Here is a 25,979-nt window from a genome sequence, read left to right on the forward strand (position 1 = left end):
TTCAAATGCGAACAAGCCCGACGAATTATGCGAGTTTCGCGGAGTTGCGGTATCTCTGGCCGAGGCATTGTTAGGGTGGTAGCGAGTCGTCTTATCCGTGACGTTGAGGGTCCTTGTTGTGTACTAGGTGGGACATTTCAATGGGAACACTTTAATGTCTCTGGTATTAATGATTTTGTGGAAGAAGTCCTCAGGGAACGTAGACGCTGATATCTTGACATACAGGGTGGTCCACGCAATTGTTTCAAGTCATAACTCCGTTATTATTGCATTTACGAAAAAATGATAAAGAAGAAAGATAAATGGTTCCGAGAGCACTACATCTGTAGGCCTTTAAATTTTTTTAGATGCAGCAGTGCGTGTGCAATTAACAATTGCATCGTTTCTTTAAATAGAAATGCATATTTTCTTTGGCACAGATCAAAATGATTAGGGTATCATGGCAAAAAAATTATTAGATCCCGAGATATTTTCAAAAAATGTCTTTATTGAAGAAGATACTCAAACACTTGATGACTATGTTGTAAAGGTAAACACCCTTTCGACATTGTTATCATAACAGAAACCGATTTGTACGAGTAAGCATTTCATCATTCAGTAGCAATTCACGTATCGTAACTCGAGTACGAAAACTAAGATTTTGAAAAAGTGTAGCTGTATTTTTTACTAAATACAAGAAAATGTATGACATGTTTTGAAAATATCTCGAGATCTAATAATCTTTTTTCCATGGTACCCTAATCATTTTTTACGTAGAATGAACGGAAGAATCGATCTGTGCCAAAAAATATGCATTTCTATTTAAAGAAATGATGCAATTGTTAATTGCACATGAACTGCTGCATCTAAAAAATATTTAAACGCCTACAGATGTAGTGCTCTTCGAACCATTTATCTTTCTCCTTTATCATTTTTTCGTAAATACAATATAATACGTAAATAATAACGGAGTTATGACTTGAAACAATTGCGTGGACCACCCTGTATAATGATCGAAACTGTACCGTTATAAAGGTCAAAGATTTTGTTTCTTCTTCTTCAAAACAGCATGCTCGATTTTCAGAGACCCTAACGCCTTCTTTCAGACAAAACTTTTTACGAAAACTGTTTTAGAATTATTATGTGTACAGTACAATATAGTAGACGCTGTATATCGAGTTACACCTTATATAATTTTTCAATTGTAGCTAGCTAGCTTTGAAAAATGAGATGAAAACTCCAGTTATAGAATAACTATTATAATATTTAGTTCCGGTGACACCGTTCCTATGCGGCTGGAATTCAGCATGCACCGCGACTGCATTTCTCACGATACCTAGACGACCGGGGTCCCCATAAATTGCATTTTGCTGGGAGATTAGTTTCACTTTGATGAGAAACGACGACAACAAACGTTTAATTAGAGCGATCGCACTGACCCGTTTCACCGTCGGGAAACGTTTGATGGTCAAAGATGAAAGGCGGCGCCATTTCTTTGGGCGAGCTCGCGGCCCGGTTTAATGGGCTTATCTAAAATTTACGAGAAGCAGATGGTTTAGCCGGTTATGTAAGACAGTGCCGCGAGTTCGGAGAAGCTTCGAGTACTGTTTTCCCGTCGAAGATACTTTTTAATTGGGAAACTCGAACGATCGGTAGAGCCTCGCGAAGGTGTTTAGCAGACAGCTGCAGAATGTAGTAGTAAATTCTCGGCACCGACGACGTAGAAGATATTACTTTCGAACTTTAATAACAGGGAAAGATTAAACTCGACTTCGCGAGACCACTGTTGCATCATTGATTACTTGGAAATTTTAATTAAGGATGTTAATTAAACGGGCAACGCAAAGTCAAATTTTAACTTCGGCAATTTCAATTTAAATTCAGATTCCGATAGAGACTCTTGCACAGGGTGTGCCTAATAAAGTGTTACAGGCTGTTCTTTTCAGAATCTAATTAAGATATCGACTTCTCTTTTTTCCAGATTAAATCGTTCTCGTAATCCGATAATTATGAATAGACCTTTATGCAGAATTTAAATTTTGCGAGAGTGCAAGAGGTTGAAGTCGAGCAATCTGTTCGTTTCTTCGTTAATAATTTTAGTAGATTTAAAATATATTGATGTTCCCGAATGTTTTGCGAACTTTCCAACTGCCACAGAAGATACGCACACATATAATTTTTCTAAAAAGTTTTTTGATCGCGTTGTGCAGGAGTCTGCTGTATCTTAAATGTCCGAAACCTTCTGGCTTATCTAATTTTAGATATTTTAAGAAGAGCATGACAATTATAGGTTCGAAGGACCTTCAAAGCTCCGAGGTTGAACCATCAGTAATGTCTCTAATCTCACCCCTTAACGACTCCCGGTAATTTTCGTTACCGGTTTGTCTCCCTTTCGATTCTCCGTGTTTCTCTTTCAAAGGACTCTCAACGACAACATATGAGAGGAGAGTTTTTATGAGTTACGCTTGGGGTGACAGTTATGAAAGGCATTTGTCACAGTTCTCGAACTCGATCAACTTATTAGCGCCGCCATTTTGGTATCAATCAACCCACCTGTCAAGAAAAGTTAGCTTCTATTCCTCAACTAATAATACTACCAAAAATGACAACGATATTTTATCTTTACTGATCATATCATCACGGGGCAATGACCGCAGAGGATCTAGGGAAATTGTACGATTTCGAATCTGAATTACCGACCCAGCTGAAGGGACGCCGAAGCGCTCTCTACGTTCACATCCGACGCAACGTCTCCGTAACGGAGTCGGTCGATATTTGAAAAATTGCCGGCAACCCTACCGTCTTTTTACCCGTTGAACAAATATTGAGAGAAATTAAGTAAAGTAGATTAAATTAAGTACATTTTCCTGCGTCTTTTATTGAACTTTCCTCTTCCAGTTCCAGCATTCTTCTTTCCACTCTGATCCCCCTTTCTGCAACTATCGCTTGAACAAAAACATATTGATCTGCTCGAGAAAAAGCTTCAACCATGTTTGCCAAACTGACAGACGAATATAGCACACAGCAACTTTTTCATAGGAGGTTAACGAAATGAATATATTCTCGATTTATGCGCAGGATGTAGAGCACGTTATTCTCCAAATAATTAATTTTATCATTTTCCATTACAGTAAAATAATATAAGATTGGATTGGCAGATAGAAACATAGTGTACAGACTGAGGGTAGATTTTTAAACTTTGTATCAACAGTTACTGTGAGAAATACAGTGAGAGAACTTTAATAATAAATCGCGTTTTTATTTTATTTATAAAAGCCTACACACGCTGCAAACTTTCAAGCATCTTCTGCAGACCGTTAGCGCCTCAACAAGCTTTTGATACGAGCATTAACAGCAATCTACCGCAATCGAGACGATCAGATCGCACGATCAAGCACGCTTATTATGTCGAGCGTGTTAACATCGGCATCGCCCGAGAATACAGGATTTATGCCTGCGTTTATGCTCGCACAGGTTCGCAGGTAATACCCGTTGATGATACAGGCGCGCGAGCATAAAGTAAACGCGCGTTTGCGAATCCATACATTCCGGTGGACGAGAAAATCTCCTCGGCGGAAGAGCGAGTACAATGGGCCGGGATTTAGGGAGTAAGGGCCGCGGCGGAAACCGCCGCGAGAGACGAAAGGACTTTTCGGCAGAAATGAAAAAGTTAGGATCATCACGGCGATTCAACCTTCCACTTTCGGGCCTGATAAAATGACCGGCGATCCCGGACCGACCGGTCCGACTATAATTATGTAGTGCCATAAAGGCGACGCTGCGGAGGACTGTGCGGCACGATACGCGGCAAGGGCAGATTAAACTCGAGATAGTTTCGGGGAGTTCGACTAGCAGGGGATGACATTTCCTTCTAGATTTTAGACTTATGGCCGGTGCCGGACAAATTGGAGAGGATTATGCGACCGGATCTCCGAGAACGTTCCTCGAACATTTTTGTTTACGTCGCATTTTTGTTACTTGCAAGTTATCGCTAGACTGTGGATTTTATGCAATTATGACACGGTTGAGTAGGTGAAATTCAAAAGAAAGATTGAGAGAAGTTAAGAAAATGTGTACATCATTATGAATTTGTGTCTTTTTTGTTTGATACTGCTTCCGAAATTATTCATAATTCTGTTGCAATTACTATTCTACTCTGTCGTAGTTACTATTTATTCACTGAATCTATGAATTATATGTAGACTGCAGAAAACGAGTGACTGAAATGCGAAACACTAAATACTTTTAAGGAATTAGAAAATATTTTGCTTTCTATTCTGAACTCATTGAAATGACTAAGGAAACAAATGAATGTCTACGTACGTCCTGTATCTTATAATTAACTCAAACAATTTTTATTTCACACAAAAATCCACAATCTAATTATATGATATATTCTTAAACGAAACCAGCACACAACGTTTTGACTTTCTCATTTATTTTTCATTTAGAGAAAATGTAAAAAACACTTTTTGAAGAGCTTGGTAAGGGTAAGGAATTCCTTCCACAAGAACTCCACAGGAGCAAACATTTTGATAAATAAAACGTATAAGTCAGCAGTGTTTCCAAACACAAAAGTAATTTATATGGATGACCGAACGATGAAGACTGTCTACATGGATCTCTGGTTGAACTATCGCGAATCAAATAATTTCCTAAGCCCGGTCTCGCCAAAAAGAAAGGTACAGTTCGGCAAGCAGAATACTGAACATGGTGTGAACCAAATAAAATCTCTGAGGGGACCTTTGGGAGGGGGTTTGGAAAAAGAGAGAGGGATTCCTCGGGCTTCGGTTGATCCAGCCGACTCCAGAAGCGCAGCTGTCGCAGAGAGCCGGCACGATTCTTGGCCGCGGCGGTTCTCGGCCAGTTTGCGTGCTGAGCGTGTCGCGAACGGTCGCTTCCTCGTGCGACTCGTGTCCTCGGCAGGCTTAGATCGAGACCGAGATACCTGTACCTGAATCACGTAGTGACCAGCAGAACAATTGCCTCCAGGAACACCAGCCTGTCGAAACCGCGCAACCTCGAAACCAACCGTTCCAGTCCTCCGTTACTGACAGTGCCATCAAGAAAAATGGATCCTCTGATCAATAAAAATTTCTCAAGGTTCCCACGTCTCTTTCAACAGTGCTAGATATAAAATTGAAAGAGCCGACAATTATATATATAATAAAAAAATTGGAGGAATTATTATATAGTGAAGAAATTGAAGGAGCCAATTAGTTAACCGGTGAACGCGAAAGACCAATAACAGTGTAATCTGCAAAGCGGAAGATTGATCGATCGGTCGTCATCGAGGTCGAAAGAAGGGTAAAATGAAGACCTCGCCGAGCCTCTGCTACCATCGTTTTCCAAAGACGTCGAAGGTCCCGAGTCTGACGGTGCACCAAGCTCGGAATGGACCGTGAAATGAAACGTGAATGGAACGTTATGGTACACCTTACACTTCTCACCCGCCGCTGAAGAATCAGCCAGCAACGAAAAGCAGGGATCCCTCCGTGGAAAGGAAATGGAAGAGCCGGAGGAGACAGAGGAAGCAGAGAAACGACGACGTAGACGGCGAAGACGACGAGGAAGGGGCCGCGAAGTTGAAGAGCGTCTGTGAGTGACCTGGATAATGGCTGCCGCTATCGTCGATCACGAAATAGGCAAGGACCAATCCGAGGCATCCACGAACGATCTACTGGTCGAACGATGTACTGGAAACGCTGGGAATAATGGGGTCGATACAAAGCTCGACGGTCACCTTGATAGTGGAAGCGCGCTTATCAAGCCAGATAAGGAACACGACGAGGGGGCTGCGGAGCCCGATGACCGGTCGAGAAGTACCTGCGCGAGGAGTGAAAGCATCAACGTTCCGGAGAATGATGCGTTTCTGGCGGGTGACCTAAAGCGCGTGGACAGCGTGGACTTCAGGGTCGTCGACGGGGTGCGGATTAAGAGACCGTGGTGCACCGAACCGAGAGACAGTTCCGAGGACGAGGCACTAATCTCTGCCAGGACTGTCTGCAAGGTCGGGAGCGTGGATCGCGCATCGAGGAACGACCCGAATCTGATCCTGGATCGGATCGACGATCCGAGAGGTTGCAGGGTCCAGGGGACAGAAGTGGCTCGTAAACTCGTTGATTCTCTCGCAGACCCCATTGCCGGGTCGACCGAAAGAACCCACGAAGACGTCGCGGCGGACAGGACATCTCCGTCGACGAATCAGGACGCTGGTCGTATCGCGAGATCCCCTAACCACGAGCCGACGAAACAGACCGACGGAGCCAAGTGCGAAAATTGCGGGGAGTCTCACTTGTCACAGGACAGACAGCTTTATCTCGAAAAGTACACCGGCTATTTGGACGGGGATGGATACGAAGACAAGGACGCGAACGGCCAACGCAACCATGAGACCCCCGTTGCTGCGTTACTCTATCGCAGCAGGTCCCTGCCGCGTTTGTCCATGCACGACAGCGGCGTTGCTTGCAGCGGCAACGAGCAAACGCCCGCGGACCGACCGATCGTGCATAACACCAAGCAATGGGTTGCCGATTGGAAACAGTTGCACACCTTGAAGCAGCATTATTATCCCGAGGGTGGATGGGGATGGGTCGTCATGGTCGTGGGGATGCTGGTGCAGATGCTGTCGCACGGGATACACGGGGCCAATGGGGTTCTTCTGCAGCAGGTGGCCAACACGTTCGACAGGCACGAGTACCCTGAGTCAGGTTCGTTGCGCTAACTTCGTAATTAGACTCCGCGTGCAGAGTAAACATTTTCTGCGTCGTTTACGACAGACAGGAATTCCTTTCCTGGCTTTAATAATTCAACCCTTTGCGAACGCGTGGTGATATGGCTGTACGAAAAATGTTACTCTGAAATTTTGGGTTTTCAAGAACCCTAAACCACTGCTGGTCAAACGGAATTACTTGTATAAAAATTGATTTCATGTCGAGATAATTTCAATAAACTGAAAATAACAGTAGAGTCTTCTGACGTTTTCAGTACTCCATGTTTCGCCTATTTTTGTCCTAAATGCATAAAATCCGCGGTCTAATTATCACGCGAGCATAATTAACTCTTATCGTTCGAAGTGGGGTCACCACGTATCTCCTTTTTACATCGTTCAGTAACTGTTGAAAAAGTATTTATACTGGTCAGATTTTTTTAATAAAATCATTATTTCACTGTGGATCTTTATGCAAAATAAAAATCATCTGCATCAACTTCAAGCAATAAGAGCCGCATTGAAATGTCTTTTTTAGTAGACTGTTCTTCTTTTTACTATTTTAAATTTCAGCTACACACTTTCGTCATAAGCGCATAAAATCGGCGGCATATCTGTCCTAGTACCTGTACAAAAACGCAAGAGAAAAATGTCGATGGAAACGGTCTTCGAAAAACGAATTGAAACCTCCGTAAAGATTTCTTTTTTAGGAGTTTAAAAACGTTTTGAAAGTCTAATGAAATTTCGGCTACGTTTTCCTGGCGCTTCAGGAATTCAAGATCTCTTCCAATTTATTCGGAATGCTTGGGAGACTTTTTCTGCACAATGTTAGCAAACCGCGCCCTCGCGTACGTCTCGAGTGGGATGCATTCGGGGAGCACTTGTCCCTGAAGAGTACATCGCTCGCGAAGCAGCAGTCGAGAGCCCTGCTCCTTTTATCTCTCTCTCTCTCTCTCACACACACAGCCCCTTTGGTGAATTAAACGGGCGGTGAGAACGTGTCGCGTATAATTAGCGCGATTCATAACCCGTTTATTGGCGGCAGATGTAGGAATACTCGACGGCACTTGCGGCGGTTGGCCGTTCGCCAAATCCCGACCGAGAAGTGGGCACGCACGAGAAACCAGAAACTGTCGCGCGGACAAAGCGGTCGTAGCCGTGCAACGAGATGAAAGATGCATCGCGATTTCACCCTCGTTTCACGCGGACAGACGCATCTACTGGCGCACTTTAGTTTCACCGACGCTTCCCACGCAGTGTGGTAATTCGTTTGACGAAATCCACGTCCCTGTCAGTTATTTTAAGGGTATAAAATAATTCGTGATCTGTCTTTATCGCCTTGTTCATCATAACAAATTCAACCCTTGAAAATGATCCCCGACACTTTCTATACATTAACATCATTTAGCAGGTGACTGACGAAAACACTCGACAATGTGAATGTAAAACAAGGATACAATTGATTAACTATGGGGGCCACGAATTAAGTTGTACCGAAAATTTAAACCCAAAAGTTTCACTTCATCTCTCTGATTCATACAATAAACTGTCTATACTATAATAAATACGAATCAGATTGTTCGAAACGGGAAGATCTTTAAAAACGAACTTTAACTTTAACTTTAACTTTAACTGAATTTGTACCGAAAATTTGAACCCGAAAGTTTCACTTCATTTCCCTGATTCATACAATAAACTGTCTATACTATAATAAATACGAAACAGATTGTTCGAAACGGGAAGATCTTTAAAAATGAACTTTAACTTTAACTTTAACTTTAACTGAATTTGTACCGAAAATTTGAACCCGAAAGTTTCACTTCATTTCCCTGATTCATACAATAAACTGTCTATACTATAATAAATACGAAACAGATTATTCGAAACGGGAAAATCTTTAAAAATGAACTGAATAAATCATTTACACTTGAATGAATACAAAATAGAGTTACAGAGGCAACATCTTTTAAAATGAGGATAAAATTGAGAACGTGACTTTATTTTAGATTCGATCTGATTACCAGTAAAGTGTTTCACCAAATGACAATTGATCCCGCTTTGTACCCGTTGAATACAAAATAAAAATAGAATGAAATCCACTGCTACAGTCTCGTCGGTGTATCGATCCAGCTCGTTACGCAAACACGTATCTGATCAAATTCGTGCACACAAACGGACATTCGAAACGGTGGATTGGTGCATGTAAGTTATGCTATCCGAATCCGAAGCTACAACACGCGCAACGACACGCGGCTGTGTTGTATCGGGCCGATCCACTTTTAGAACTATGTAAATGTGGCTTTGCGAACAAAAAGGCTTCATTGACACTAAAATAGCTGTTTTTATTATACAAACCTGCCCGGTGCATTCGATTTCATACAACAGAGCGCCGATACTGAATACACTGTGAGCTAAATTAAATTCTTTTCGCATACTCAAAGTGAAACGTATTTCGAACATTCAGAGGATCTCGAAATTTTTCAGTTGCCAATTTGAATATACATTGTACATGTAATATGATGATGAATATATTAAATGTATAATATATATAAATGTACCAATAACAAAATATATTTAGCTACTTTTAGTATAATCAGTGAAACGATTATTTAACACGAGTGCCAATCGAGGAAATGTCTATTAAAGTACGTTTCAAATAGAACACTTAAAATCATAGGAATTTTTTAAGGACAAAATAGAACGAAAATTCGGAGTGAAAATGGTCATGTGATCGGAGATGAGTTCCCATATGAAAATGTATTCCATGAACTCGCATTGCAAATATAAGATTCAAGATTTAGGTTGTGGCCAACAACCTAAAAATTTCCGATGCGGTTTATGGGTCATAGGCGACACCTCTGAGAAACCACCGTGAAAATCGTACAGGTCTGGAGTGCGGTTGGTTGGCCTAATAATCTTTGGGAAATATTCGCAATTCTAAGGTGATGGCGCGTGGTCCACCGATGTTTCTCACAAGCGTGGCTCAGTTATCTCTCGAAACGGAAGCACGCGTTCTCTTATCAGAAGCCGAGCGACTGAACCGAACTGGAAAGACGTCTATTCAATTACGATAAAAACAGAAGCATCGAAACGCGCACAGATCATTCATAAAAATGTCAACAGTGTCCTCTTCTTCGAATCCATTGACTTCAATTTAATGTTTTCTAACCAGCGAAAGAAAAAGGTTTTTATTTGTTGCATTTGTTGTTACGCTATGTAATTATATAAACGAGTATGTCAAGTTTTGTTTGACTAGAAATCTGAAAATAGGATTAAGTTTATAATCATTCCTAGTACCGTAATTGACACATTGCTCAGGCGTTAGAAACTTTAAAATCGAGTCGATTTTCCACGAAACCTGTGAACTCCAAGCGACCATAAAATCGTGTTAGACATTCTGGTCTCCATCTGCGACGACCCGTGTCGCTTGCCGATCAGGGTGCAACCACGTTTCCCGAATGGGTCGAATAAAGACGAATTGCTCTTTCGAGTTTACGTCACCCGTCAGGAGGACCTATCCTCAGGGTCGTCGATGTTAGTGAAACCGTTCGAGCACGTAACGTCTGGAACTGACGTCATGGATCTACGTTGATCCTGTTCCCATTCGAGAAAGCGTTCCTCGCGCTAAACGAACGCGCACGCGAGCGATCGCGGCTGCGCCCGTAAAGAACATAGCACAATTATCCTCTCAGGTGAGCCAACCTTCTTTGTTCGAGCGGCTAAAGTGATTCAAACGGCTGGATCGCCGGCGGAAGCCTGCTGATCCATGATTGATGACGCGAAACAGTCGGATTAATTCGGTGAATGTGAGAGCTTTCCAGAAGAGGATCGTTACACTTGGGAAGATCGATGGAAGCGATTTCGCTATTATTGCCGATTTCGAATCTTCTGGCCGGCGTACAGGCGCCATTGCGAATGTACAGAGCGGGTTTTATTCATTGCGGGTAATTATGATAATCTGCTGAATCGTGCGATTTTAATTCTGGAGAGATGGTGTAGGATTCAGACTTTAAAATAATAACCGACGACTGGAAAGATAAAGTTTATCATAATGATTATTTCTTTGTTGTTTCTGCATCTTTTAGTCTCAGTAAAAATTAATTTTTTTTAATGTATTAACAATTAATTTCTAAGCCCGGTGAAGAAGTAGGGTCACTCTAAATTGAGTCTAATTTAGAAGCTTATTAGTTAATTAACACCACCAATGTTACTGCAATTTCTGTATGAACCAAATACGCAAGAAATAAGCAATCAATTTGTTATGAAATTCGTTCGTTCATTTATAATAATTTTCCTGTAAAAGTGACCAGAAGTGCACTCAACGGGCCATGCTAAAACTATACGCTCCTCCCTATTTCAATTCATTCGTATCAACTGCAATGTTCATTAAGGTACCGCTCTATATCACAGCGAAATATTCTCGGGAGACGGTAAAAAGAATTCGCAAGCAACGGGAAGGGAGGAGCCCGCGGGATCAGGGTATTCCCGTCCGATTGTTAACATCCCACGAAACGAGCATGGTTTCATCGTCGCTGATACCAAGAATCCTCTTACCGGGGATTCTCTGTCCTCCCGCGAATGTCGCCTTCCTTTATCTACGCTGTTACAATAATCCTCGGCCCGAACGGAAACCTTCCCGAGAGGAATCCGAACGAAACCCCGCGTCCTTAAAAAAGCAGGGAATTCGGACGCAAAGAAAAAGAGAGGACGGCCGAGAAAGGGCTGTAAAGAGGATGGCGGGAAATGTCGATCGCGTTCGATCGCGTCGCAATTACCATCGCAAGAGGGTAAACGCTCGAAGCCGTCGAGATAATTAGGAGCGAAAGTGTGTAGAAGTATGCGGGCCGCTTAGCGTCGGTGCCATTGAAGAACTGCAGCGGCGCGCGAAGCATCAAGTAGCTCTTTAACTTAACAACCAACCGGTCGAACTTATTTTCGTTCCGAGGCACTTTCACGGTCGAAATCGTTGTCCCATTTTCTGCCCGTTACTCCTTAGCCGGAACGACGACGACGCCGTGGTTCCATGTACGGCGCAGAAACCGGCACACCACGAAGAGCCTCTACTAGAATTGTCGCTCGGCAGACACGACGACGCTAAACGAAGATAAAACTAAAAATTCGGAAAGACGAAGAAGCGCGTTCGGTTCGGCACCCGGGGGACAGAGGGATGAACGAGTGGCACTGGCACGCGTGACTAACTGCCGTCTGCCATAAAATAGCGGCCCGAGGCGGCTCGAGGCCCGCAAATTGCCCACCGTAAAGTAATGAGAGATACGAGTGCGGCCCGCGCAAAAATACCGGGCGAAGCTGTGTCGAGCGTTCGCGAATCGAGCGAGTCGGGGCCGGGGGGTGAAACGCGCAACAGTCTCCCAGGGGGGGCAGAAAGAAGGCTGATTTATCGGAGCAACGGGCAGAAAGATGGCGGGAAAGTCGCTTCCGAGCGAAGGAACGCGAAGATGGAGCGCCAGGAATCGCGCGGCATGCGTGAAACGCTGCTCGATTATTTCAATTCCCGTCGATGCGGCGCGGCGTTCCTTGCGAAAATAATTGAGCATCCAGAGAAAGCGGCGGAGGCTCTTTTATCTTGAAGTTTTCATTATCCTGAAGTGCATCCTCCCGTTTCCTTGTATTTTCTAGTAATTGTGATTTTATCTTCTGTTAACCCTTTGCACTCGAAGCCATTTTACCTCCAAAACGAAACATTTTTTCCGACCTAGAATATTTCCCTTCTACAGGGTCATCCGTTTTTAAACGGCCAAACGTCAACCAGCTATAGAGGACCCCAAATGAAACAACTTTCACCCCTAACACTTCTTTTGATTCGGTCTTGATTTTTAGATAATTGCAAAAACCCGTCATTTTTTGCGTTCACTTAAGATTAAATATATTAGGACTGCAATTATGTATCTTGATGATTTTACCTTTGTTTGGTTTAAAATAAATAGGGGCATTTTTTTTATTAAGTCAACTTTTTTGTATGACCTTTGGATCTTGGTTTTTGTTTTACATGGGGCACGCCGTGGAGACTGAATGAAATAACTTCGAATTAAAAAAAAGTGTTAGGGGTGAAAGTTGTTCCATTTGGGGTCCTCTATAGCTGGTTCACGTTTGGCCGTTTAAAAACGGATTACACTGTATATTTATTTTTTCATGCTATACACACGAAAGTGGTGCAATTTACTCGTACAGTACTGAAATGTTTAGTGATTTATTAAATACAAAAAAATTTAATACTGTAACAAATATTTAGAATAATGATACAGGAATTTTTAGTGGCGCCTTACAGTCGCCATTCGTGTGCTAAGGGTTAATACTCATGGGTTATTTTGATTCAGTTCGAATTAGACAAACTGCTTTATTCAAGACACACACCACTAACACGACTAACCCTTAGAAGAACGTACACGCACACACACAGAAGGATATTATTCAGTTACAAAGAAAGTGTATACAGCGGCTTGAAAAAGTATTAGTCCTTCGATTTCGAAAATTCTGTAACGGCGAGTATGTTTAACGACGAGATCGTTTGATTGCAAGTCCAATCTAATGCAACTGCGAGCGCAGCTGCGACTGCCTGCTATAATTGATTTTAAGATAATTACTAGGTAATTCCATCCCGGCTTCCGATCATATCTCAGTTCTAATAACCATAACCCATCGGGGCAATGAAACGTTTCACAGGAGCTACAGAAGACCATTTCCCTAATGGAGAAACAAACAGCTGTCGTGCAAAATCCTATTACGAAAATGTGCGTCCACACGCAGAAGCTGGAATTATGTCTGAAGGTTTTTAACAATGGTGTACGTTGATATATCGCGGACGGAATTTTACAATTTATTTCCCAGCAGTAAACATATTATATTGATTTACGGGCTGGCGTATATAAACTTGACCAGCGAAATCTTGCGGAAAATAAAACGAGACGTGTTTTAAGAGATTCTGTGCTCGTGTATCACGTCACGGCTTCTATCTGTCCTTGGGACGCCATCAAAATTAACGTTAGTCGCCGGTGAATAACAGGCTCCTTATTTTCTTTGACAGTTATGCTTTTTCCGCAGTCGCGACCAATTTGCTCCCGTTGATCGTATTGCCGCCAGTCGACTGTAAATCATTTTTAATTTAGTTTTCCCTTCGGTGTTTATCACGCCCGTATTCCCGGGCGTGTTTAAGTTAATTTCCAGTGAAATACAGCAGCCGTGCTCTCGATGCGCCCTAGACCGCGGGTGTCTTTAAATAAATTGAAACACATTACGTAGATTACGTGGCCTTGCTGCTATACTTCCGGTTACCCTCGTTATTCCCTCCCGCGCCGGCTTAAGCTTAGTTCAACGCGGTTAGAACGGTCCCAGTGTAAATATTCCTCATGTGCGACTAACAGCACAGTTCGCATATTCGCGCATCGAGCTTTCTCGTGTCTTTTTGCAGCGAACATCGTTTGTGACTTCAAAAGTATAGATGATTTCATTACCTATAAAATGAGTTTGGGAGCAATGGATGTAATTCACTGTGTTTACAATGTATCGAATTCTGTGTCAAACCTATTTTTGAGAATATTTACAGAAGCACCGTTAATCAAACATTTTCAAGTACTTTTTCGCCCGAGTTGAAGCTCTTAGTATTTTATTAGAGGTCACTCGAAACGAGAGTTTTACTGGCAGTGTTAAGGACCAATCGGACGATACTGTTGCAAATGAATAGCAGCTGATCCAGATCCGAGATCGAAGCAGCTCGACTATCCGCCTCCAGCGACGTTTCACCGCCTCGCCGAGCCTAATGAACGAACGTGAACGTGCAAAGTAATCCATAAAGTGGACCAGAATAGTTTGTAGCAACCAACGTTCCCGTTTCGGACAAATAGTATATAGGTATAGCTCTCGCAGAGAAAAGAAAGAGCGGTCTGTCTGTCAATGACAACGGTTCTAACCTTATGCAACAAACTCTTCGACAAGATTGAGTTGTTCGAAAATAATCTTTGTTTCCTTGGCCATGTACGTGTACGACGAAAGAATTATTTGCTTAACAATGTGTTCTTCTTTAACTATCTGGTCCAACGTTGAAAGGTTAACGCCCCATTCAGGAGACTTTTATTTCTGAATCGATGAAAGAGCGAAGCTGTCTTTCAGTCTGGCAAACTAGTTTTAAAACGTGACGAGTTTGAAACTCGTTCGTTTCGTCTGTTGACATTTCAGGTTCGCTGAGCATACGTCGGACTGTTGTAATAATATCGGAAACGGTAAAAGGATTCTATTTTCAGAAACACAAGTCAAAATTACACGGATTGGATTAGTCACACAGTTTATAGAATTAATTCCATAACAGAGTAATTAAACATAGTAGAATCGCTCGATTTCTTGGGTAATTTTAAAATTTAATTTTTGTTGTGAAAAACAACCAAAAGGTATTTTAAATATTTTTAAATTTGAGACGGGTTTGCCAAATTTTTTAATGTACGATTATTCAGACTATAAATCGCAGGAGAATTATTCAATACAACTATTTTCTATTAATGCACGTCACAGTAAAATTCGAAGAGTCACTTCTGGAGCTCCTTAACGACTTCGCGACTATTTCTGGATGATGGCAATTAAGTGTCCACGTACTTTTGAGCGACGTGTCCACACATCTCGGACAAAAATTCGGTTTTCCTATTTATAACCTCCACTCATCGTGACATGAACCACATCCAGTTTGCGGGTCAGTGTGGTTTACTACAAAGACGTGTCACGGTGCCTAAAAAGTTTCGTCGCTGCCATACCACGCAGAAAACCTTCTTATTGATCCTGATCGACGGGGGTGCTCGTATGTTTCGACACCTCCCCGTTACCACTTCGTCATCGAGCGTACATAACTGACGCCTTCTGTCAAAAGCATGATACCGTCCCCTAATCGAGGCGACCCTAAGCAAAAAACCACGAGCTCAGCCCACCGGCCGGGAAGATATTCTGCGAGAAAAGGACCAAGGGCTTTCTTTCGTAGCTGCCACCAGCAAACCGTTCTTATCACTGAACGCTCAATCAGACTATAGTTGTGTTCGCCTGAGATAACCGTGCTTTCGAGGCAGCGGTTTTACGAATGATTCGAACACCTTCCATGGTGATGGCAAGTTTCAACGAGGCTGGAGGTTTCCTTCTGTGAAAACCGGTCCTCTAGCGAAAACTGTGGCTCGGACGAGTTTCCCCTGCGAATACTCGATCTTGCATCGACTTTGTTAGTTGAACGTGAACAACTTTGAGGACAGGTGAATTTCTCAAATTGTGCTTGCGTAAAAAGGAGTTTCATATCGAGAAAGTTCGTGGAATTTTTCAATTATATTTTTATGGGTTAAACTTTACCTCAGGAACCCAGAAATTTTTTACTTTCTTTTATGTTATCCTGTAGAGTTTGGCGAGAAAAGGCCGAAAATCCAAATTTCAATCCTAGGAGATCACTAGAAGTACAGTAAAATTTTGTTAAGTATACTTCCCGATTTTTTTTTTAATTAAAAGAATCAAGCAGGCTACTAAATATTGGCATGCTTTCAAAAATGTAGTGCCAACTTGTGATAAAATGCTTACCGTTGGCGCTTATCTGGTTCGGATAAGTCGAAGAGCAGAGGTCACGCGACAGAAATCTTCTTTACCAGCTCTGCAAGCTCGCAAGCACGGTATACCTACATTCGGTATCATGCCTACATTGAGTTCTTCACCTTGAAGGACTCGGTATAAAGCTAAATATTTACAGTAGATTTTGATCTTTAATTAATCCTACAGATTTCCGAAAAGACATGAATTGTATTTAGCAGCATTTTTATGTTACATATTTACTTTCGTTACTTGTGCCACCATTAAATGACGCTTGAGGCAAGGATTTCGAAGACAGTAGAAAATGTTTATTTGATAAGTGACTGAATAATTAAGTTAAAATTGCCACTAAAAATTTGGAACAGAAGAACTGGCATTGGCTAATCAGCCGAGTCGATAAGAACTTTTCAGTAATCTATGCGAGTGACTCACATCTTTCTTCGGGAATCATCTTCCCCTGTTCTTCTTTTTCCGTTCTTCTTCTAACTCGCTGACTGCGCAGTTTCCTATCCTTGCTTCTCGAGATGGGTCTATCTCCGCCTCAATCGACTCTCGTTTTCGATTGTTCTCCGAGGAACTGGCTAAGAACTACTCTCGATACTGGCACGCCTGCGTTCGCCATAAGTTTTACTCGCGAATGAATGGAAACAGAAACTTTAGGGTACCATCGACTACTTTAAACAACAAAACGTAATTTTCTTCTTTTCTCCATTAAGAATAAGGTTTAATAATAGTAGAAAAATGTAGTATCTGCGATTAAAATATAGTTAACCTATAAATAGTGAATGATGACTGTACTACAAGAATTAACCCTTTGCACTCGAAGCTATTTTACTCCAAAACGAAACATTTCTTCAGACCTAAAATATTTCAATTCTATATATTCTTTTTCCATGTTATACATATGAAAATGGTGCAATTTACCCGTACAAATTAACACACGAATTAAATAATGTAAAAAATATGTTGAATAATGATACAGCAATTTTTAGTGGTGCCTTACAGTCACCATTCGAGTGCTAAGGGTTAAAATACTTGATATTTAAATAGAAAATTACATTTCTAAACTATCAGTCGTTACGTTACGTAAAAATATATTTATCTATGTCCTTCCATCTTACAAGTATCCTGTGTTGCAACAGTAATGCAACAAACTAGAAAATAAAAAATAATTGAACTCTGATGCACGTCGATTCGAATTTTCATTCGCACGTGTTAACGAGGATACGACATTCTGAGTTGTGAACAGGATCGGATATTGTTCGAAGCCCTTGCTATTCTGAAACGGGAACGCCGAATGGAGATTAGAGTGTGGTTACCGTTCATCATCGTCGAGCGAAGACAGGCTAGACGGATGACTTCTCTGCCGGCCACCGTGCGGTGCCTCGAGACATTGCGTCTTCTCCAAGTGACACCGCTCGCAGGGCAACCTCGGCTGGTTTTATTGTACAGGGTGTATAAAAATTATATGTCACGACCACCGGTAGCGTGATTCTACACCTCTAGATCGGTGGAAATCTGTTAAAAAAATGCACCGCAAAATTCGCCTTAACCTTGGAAATCAAGGTGAAAGTGTCGAAAAATTTTCTTTCATTGCATCGTATAAGTACTCGTCACTCAAATTTTTCGATATTTTGACCTTAAGTTTCGATGTCAAAATGTATTTTGCGGTGCATTTGTTTCACAGATCTTCACCGATCCGGAGGTGTAGAATCACGCCATGATGGTCGTGACATATAATTTTTATACACCCTGTACATCACGGTTAATGCTGACTATTTCATAAATTCGAGGAGATTGGTTTAGCGAAGTAGAAGAACTGCTATTAACCTGGGCCGTTTGTTCGAAGGAACGACAGCTTTCGGCTATTCGGCTACCGATGTTTCCACTCTTGCGTGATGATCTTCTGACGTCATAGTTGATGTCAAGCACGTGGGAGAAGGATCATCTGGATTCATTGTTTCCTATCGATCGAACGCAATTTCCATTCCCACCGACGAGCCAGGCGGAAAGATACTTGATTCTGGTATTGGACTGCTCTCGCCATAAAGAGATATATTTATAGTGATAATCAAATCACAAGGGCCACTTCTTTACGATAACATTATATTAAAATGATGATGAACGTATAGCTACACTGCACTCTTACTACTTTTATTAAGTATTTTATAAAGTAAGCAATTGTAAATATGCACTTCACAATGCTGTGGGCTACGTTATCAACATTTATACAATAAATATATTTTTCGTTCCATGGCTCTAATATAATTTGATTAATTTCTGTAATGCATGTTTTCCTTAGTTTACAAAATTAACGTTCAGTATGAATTTGCATACTAATTATTCCATGCACTCGTTGATTTCACATTAAAACAATTCTAGTTCCTAATGCTCAATGTACCCAGGACAAAAATCATGGAAAGAACTGAACCTTTATTATCCCATCTTCCACTATCTAGCATGAAACCAATTTGATCCAGGATCTACAGCTGCGATTCACTCGTCTAGACTTCGGTAACGAACCCGAAACTATCATAGAGACTCGATACTCCATCGACGAGGAAGCTTTATCATTTGCCCGGCCATTAAGCGAGAAATAGGATTCTATCTATTGCTCCCCTCGGTTAGGCCATCTAATTCGCCTTTGTTTGTTCCCGTTGCGCGGGCTAAAGATCGCAATTACGGTTCCTCGATCCCGGAAGAATGCGAGTAGCTGCAATTTGAAACAGTAAAGAGATTAAGAGTATTGATATATTGCTCTCGACCTTTCACATCTATTAAAGAAAATGAGACATTAATAAATGACTGCTCCTTTCAACAGAAGCTGAAAATTTGCATAGTGATTCGCGGTACGGTTAGAACTACTCTACGATTTTCTGAAACTCGGTTTAAAAGAGATTTCAAAGAATTTGAATTGGTCTAGAAAATGTTTATTTTGCCGTAAAAATTCACATTACGCGAATAACTTATAATACACCGCCTAAAAGGAAACAAATATATGGACAGTCAAAAAATTTTATTATTCTGTAAACAAAGTCTTGTTTCAACGATCCACGTTTGTCACATCCTGAAAGTCAGGACGTTTAATAAGCAATGTGGCGGCACAAAGCGGACGGGCGAGCAATCGACCGCCATCGTTTAAACTTGAAAGATGTTATCGCGAATGATTTCTTCGCAGATTGCACAGTCGATCGTTAGTTTCTCCCCCTTGTTTATCTTCGATCGTCATCATACTCCGTGGAGGATTGACATCTAATTATAACTTTACTCGCGTTGGTTCTTTCTTCCCGTGATCGATGTCGTCCCCTGTGGTTCATTTATCCCGAAGTCACGCGAAGATATGCAGATTACCGCAAAATAATAGCGTGTTCGACGAAATTATTAAACGAAATTATTAAACACCGTTGGACTCGACAGTGACGCATAGGCCGAACGTCGCGATGTGTAATCGAGCGATTGTGGACGTATTTTATTAGGCTCGTATCTCTACTTTTCGTGTCGATCGAGCAAGTCTTTTTTTTTTCGTGCGAAAATGTTCTCTAGTTGACACTGATTTATTACTACGCGGATTTCAGTTAAATTGCTTTATCGATTTGCTCGGTAGAGCGGAAGGCTATCGAGCTTGATTCAATCCTGCACTGACAATTGCAGTTTTATGCCACATCAATTACCGATTTCTGTGGAGAGCTCCCGGTTGGCACCCATGAACATTCTTATCGGACTTCTAAAGCATAGCGTGCGGAAAGAATGTGCCAGCATGATCCCACTGATGTTCAACAACCACTTGTATGATACTGCGAAAGACAAATTGCTTCGAAGCACCGGCAATTTCATTTTAATCTATAGTATCTTTATATTAATGATATATCTCGGCAATTTAATTTTAATCTATAGTATCTTTATATTAATAATATATCTCTTTTTTAACCCTTTGCACTCGAGTGGTGACTCTGGAGCACCACTAGAAATTGTTGTATCATTATTTCAAAGAAATTACGAAAAATATTACAAAATTTGTTTTCAACGCGTTGAACGACACGTCAGCCATATGTGGCTGACGGAATTATTTGCGCAGGTTTTAAAATGAATTTTTACGTTGATATATTCATTGTACTAAACTTAATTAGGATCTGTAACATGCAAGAAAGTTGGAGGATTACTCAGTATCGTACATCTAATTTTTTGCAATTTTTATTTCATTAAATAACTAACTTTGATTTTATGGAATTTTTGGGGTTCCTAGTGTGGCGTTCAAAGTGTTAATAGATGACTAAACGTTTAAATATTATATGTAGAAATCGGATCAGTTTCGTATGAATAAAATGAAAATATTGTAAGACGAAAGAAAAATTTAGTTTTAGATTGGAAATAGCGCCGAGTGCAAAGGGTTAATATTCATTGTGCTTTAAAAATAATTGTAATTGATATAGGCAGCCCCACAGAAATTGGGTCCTCTACCCTATGCAGCTTAAATGTTTATTCACTGGACAGGTCACGTGCCCCGATGTGTGGAGAACTTGACGTTTGTTCGGAAATTTCTTTCCACGTCACGAAGAACAGGTGAGCGGATCGCTGGATTTATTTCGGCGGGCCGCGAATTTCGTCGCGAACGTGTGACCATGAATGCACGTGGCGAGGTCGGAGAACGAGGGGATTGGTCCGCTTCGTTTTCCCGTACGCAAGCTCGCCGCGATCCTCTGCTGGGAACCGTCTAACTGGATCCAGTCCGCGCTCGACAACGCGACCCTCGTCTAGCCTGTCGTGACCTTTCGCTTCGGAATTCGCGACACCTTCGGCCGAAACGTGAATCGAGACTTTTCGTATAAAAATGACAGTACAACTCACAAATATATTTGGTACCGCTAATAAAATAACACACTTGCCAGTGCGGTACACGTAACCGTGCCGAACGAACATAAACTGTCGCCATTGATCATTGCTCTCGAACAGAGAATATAACTTCATTTCCCGATTTAGTGATGCCTCAAGTTCTGTCGAAGACGAAAGAATTGGTAAAGGATCATTTTTAATTAACGCTGCAACCACCAAGAACTAAAAGTGACTAATTTGCACTTATAGTTTTATGTAAGTAACAAGACTGCATCTATTCTGATTTCGTGAAATTTGTGTTATAATTAGAAATTATTGAATTCATTCAGTGATTTCCCACAAAAGCATCTTTATAATTTCGATAATCGCTGAATAAAAGAATCACAAACTAATCATTGTGTCTAGGTTGGTAGTTCTAGTGATAAAGATAATTTATTAGTTCTTGCGTATTCATGACGGAATTTGTTTATAATAAGCAATAACTTACCCCTAGTGAAAAGAAGCTATAATGATCATTTTAATTATTATCAACGGTAAATCTGACATATTTATAGTGGCTGTGTTGTTCGCTCTTCGATTATGATTATCGTGTTCATCTAAGTTCACTGAACATTTTTCTGTCACTGTGGCCGTCCAATAATCATCGAAACTTGCGTTGAAGCCCAATTCTGTTAAACGGTCCGAATCGTTCCATTGTCACGGGTCATTGACTACCCGAAATTGCGCGCACCGCCGCGGAAATCTCTTTTAATACATTCACGAACTTTTACTTTCCCCCATTTCGCTGAACAACAAGTATGTCAACACATTCAGCTCTTTACTCAACGCATCCCCCTTGTTCTTCACTCCTGTTTGTCGAGCTTTTACCGTAACTCAGGGAAGAACACAGGCATTTAGCCTCCTGCGACCTCGATACGCATGCTGTGGACAAAAATGCGGAAGTTACTGGACTCCTAACTCTGTTTCACTGTATCGTTGCATCGATACTCTCTCCTGATCTATCTATGGCCCCCTGCTTTATTGGATTGGGTTCTTTCTTGACACAGACGAACGGTATAAGGCACACATAACTTTTAAAACAGTGATCTCCTAGGATTGAAACTTGGATTTCCGCCACTTTCCCGCCGAAATCTGCAGGATTACATAAAAGAGAGTTAAAAATTTCTGGTTTCCCGAGGTAAAGTTTAACCGAGTGAAGTATCGCCCTGAAGACCGTGTAAAGATCAATTTTTTCTTGAGTTTACCTTAAGCTTTTAAAATTTTCTACGTGTCTTCTATTATTTGTTCCATCCGTTCAGCCAATCAGATATTCCCTATTATATTTAGAGCATTCTAAACTTCATTTCGCGAATATTTAAAGAATTGCCTTCCACCGTTTCAAAAACAAATTTAGTCGTCCCCGGCCCAGTTTTTCTTTCACGAGCGCTAATAAAGAAGCGCGTCTCACGATAAAAGATAATATTATTTCCTGTCTTCTATTTCAATCAACACGAAGAGATAAAAAAAAATGAAGAACACACAAACACACACAGCCTAACAAGCCGGATCGTGGGCTGCTCGGTTTCGTTTTGAAGCGGATTCAGTTCAAAGAAGCTCGTGCCGCGAAACTTTCCGAGTAGTAAAAGAATAGAGAGACAGCCGCGGTTTTCCAACTTTATCTTCGTGGCTACTTCTCGTCCCGTGGAATGCACGGGATTTAATCCCCTCCGTGACCGGATTAAACTTTTCGAACGTATTTCCAGCGCTAATCGGGGTGGGCGTTTCAAAAATCACGGGACCAACGTGTACCTCTCAGCGAATTTGATCGATGACGTCCGCCTTCCCATCTTCCTGAGACTTCCCAGTCCAATTTCGATCCCGAATTTGATGTGTCCCTGGACGGGTATCGATATCAGAATTTCTCAGCCGGACTTGCCGGGAAGAAGATATTCATAGCGACAAGTTTTACGTCGGTTTTGATTGAAACTTTTCAATCAAAATGTAAAATTTGATCAATGGCGGAATTTCTTCGTAACAACTTAACTCTACTGAAAAGAACTTACAGTGACGATGTAAATAATTCTCAATAGTAAATTTTGCGTATTTGCAGCATATGGCGTGCAGGTCCAATGAATAAAAATATGAGAAATAAAATCACGCATTCGCGCGCGGAACAGTTTAATTATTTCGTCGATCGTGATATAGTGAGTGCGCGAAATAAATGAACGACAAAACGCAGATAGTGACTGAATCGGTGAAGAGAGTTTCGTGATGAGATACGGGAGACAATTGGCAAGCATGAACGTTGCGTCTCTGCGGCAATAGCCTCGCTGTCGAGGGATGAAGACTCGAGACCATAACGAGAGGGATGGCGTGCAAAGTCCCGCCTTCGAAGACAGCGGCGTCGCAATTTCTGGCGAGCTCGGCGAAAGATCGTTTTCGGGAGAGTGCGAGGGAATTGTGTGCCTGCAGGAGCCCGGAGATCTGAAAGAAATCGAGGAAGATGAGATTCAGGACCCTAGGTCTGGTCGCGTGAGCGTTGCACAAATTCCATACAATTATCTTACATGAAAAGCAACGATTCTCTTCTTCAAAGGAGAGAAGAGACCCTTGCACGACTTTGCTTCTAACACGTGCTCGAGTTAACAAATTTATTCAATAATTTTCTACGGGAGCACCATCACAATCTTAACGACTATAAGCATTCGAAACCTGATCAGATAGTATCCGATAGTTCTCGAGTGAATATAGCAGAGAACTCGCAATGCACGTATATCAGTCGAGACTAATTTTATAAAACTAAAGATTAAACACGAATTTGACGAATTTAATAGGAAATAGTAGAAATTATTTGTTAGAAAGTGTCCTGTATGGTCTTGTTGGTAATAAAAATTGTAATGGAAAGAAGCAAAGGTACTGTTTACGATTTATGTATTCGAGGGCGTGTAGTAACGAGTACACGATAAATACTTGAGTCAACGTATAAAGTAAAGAACAGAAATGTGAGTGCGGCCACGGACTAGGAACATGTTGACAGTTATCGCATTGGAGGTTTTTTTACGTGCTGTAGATACATTGCACGATGCACCATAAGACAGCATTACTACCCCGAAAGTGGTTGGGGTTGGATAGTCGTGCTAACCAGCGTTATGGTGCAAATTCTTGCCACGGGAATCCACGGGGCTGTCGGATCCTGGCTGCTGTTGGAGGGAACGAAACGATACAGGCAACCCCTAGTCAACGTAGGTACGACATACATTGGATTAACGATCCCTTTTTTTTAATTAGAAAGTTCCCGTTTACGTTCTCTGTACAGCGAAAGTGTTGTAAACAGCAGCTTGTACTCCGAACACGTTTTATCGGTACAAGCAGACTTTATAACATTTTTTCCATACCAATTTTCAGAAAATTACACTGTGACACAGGAAGGTAGCAAGCTATTTACAGTATCTTCTTTACGAGATTCATCTAACGTAGTCCGTTCATACTTCAGCACGGTAACCTGTGCTCAAGGTTACTGGCCCCACGTGGAGCACTTCAGACACGCCCACTGTCTACGAGAAAACGCTGGGCGGGGATGGCGACATAGTGACCTTGAGGTCTTGTCAATTCTGTCTCTACAGTCACGGGATCAATCTTCAAAAATTACATGCAAGAATTGCGCAAAATAATGAAAATGTCATGAATGGCGTACCCATTGGAGATACAAAATGGAGACTCTAAATGAATAAAATCTCTTCCAATTCATTTTCTACGCCTCTACCAACCGCGTAAACTTACGAACAACACGTGACACATCCGCACAAATGAAAATGGTAATTTCGACTGTCTCGTCGCTGGTATTGACGTGTTCTCCGCGAAGTTTAGAGCACGGGAGGTCCACAAATCAAGCAAACGGATTCGTACCGGACAAAGAAATACAGAAACTTTAGTTCACAACAGACCGTGCCGGCTAGAGGAAAGCCCAGCGAATGCTGTTTGAATATTTCATGCAGCGAAAAGAAAGGAAACGGTCCCCGCGAGCAGTTCTCCACGCGCCGAACGATAACTGTAACCATTTCTGAAACGCTCCTCGGGACTACCGTTGCCCCGGGTTGAAAGTTCGAACAGAAACATTATTATTACTCACGGGGAACTCCGAAACTGGTACCGCTTGGCATTATTATCATTCTCGTAAAAACGTCTCGGACTAGTTTTACTAATTTTCTTTTGTCGCTGCACCCCCTCCCCTTGCTTGTTGTCCGCCATTTTGAGTCGTTCACTCAATTGTGCCAGTCTTCCAGAGTCGCACACTCTCTCGAAGATGTTTTTGAAATGAAACGAAACGCAAGGCAGTGTGCATCACGTTTGCAAGTTATGATGGAATTATTTCCCCCCGAAAGTGAAAAAGCCAGTGCATTCTGAGATTATCTGAGCTACGTGCGAGATGTTTCGACCAAAGTTTCGAAACCATTTTGAGGAAGAGAGACCGCGTGAGATTTCGATTATTTCTTCCGAGGCGCTGTACCTGTTTGGATAGGGTCGCCGAGAAAATGGCCCTACGATCGCTGTTGACCTCTTCATTCGTCAATTCACTGCTCCTCTCATCCGTCTTCCGGTTTCCAAGGCACGGAAGCGTCGAGGGTGAAAGCGATAGCGTTCCTCAGAATGTATTATAGTTTGGAAGTGATCTGCTCCCGGCCGATGACAGGGCCAGCAATCTAGCAATGGGGAGGGAACCGATACATAATGGTTGCAGTATTATGCGTCAGACGTTTCCCCAGATATACACGGGATGATCCTACGTCTCCATTCCCAGGCGATTCGTCGCGCAGAAGATTCATGCTCGATCTCCAACAGGAGATTATACTGAGAATAAGGGAATGTTCTGTCGCTTAAAAACTGAAATAATAACTCTTTTTACCAACAAGTCAATCTGTTA

General features: G+C 41.7%; 1 protein-coding gene across 2 annotated transcripts in view; it reads left to right on the plus strand.

Annotated features, from left to right (window-relative positions):
* The window catches only part of LOC143362063 (uncharacterized), a 53,768-nt gene that overhangs the window by 21,839 nt on the left and 5,950 nt on the right, over positions 1–25,979 (plus strand). Inside the window, exon 1 of one of the 2 annotated variants that reach the window (XM_076801895.1) lies at positions 5,236–6,689. The exons of the other annotated variant lie outside the window; for it this stretch is intronic. Coding sequence (XP_076658010.1) covers positions 5,594–6,689 — 1,096 coding nt within the window. The 5' untranslated portion in view covers positions 5,236–5,593. Of the gene's footprint in view, positions 1–5,235; positions 6,690–25,979 lie in introns of those variants that run through there. 2 annotated transcript variants of the gene reach the window in all.

This window comes from Halictus rubicundus, chromosome 16 (genome assembly GCF_050948215.1).
Source record: "Halictus rubicundus isolate RS-2024b chromosome 16, iyHalRubi1_principal, whole genome shotgun sequence".
Lineage (NCBI taxonomy): Eukaryota > Metazoa > Arthropoda > Insecta > Hymenoptera > Halictidae > Halictus > Halictus rubicundus.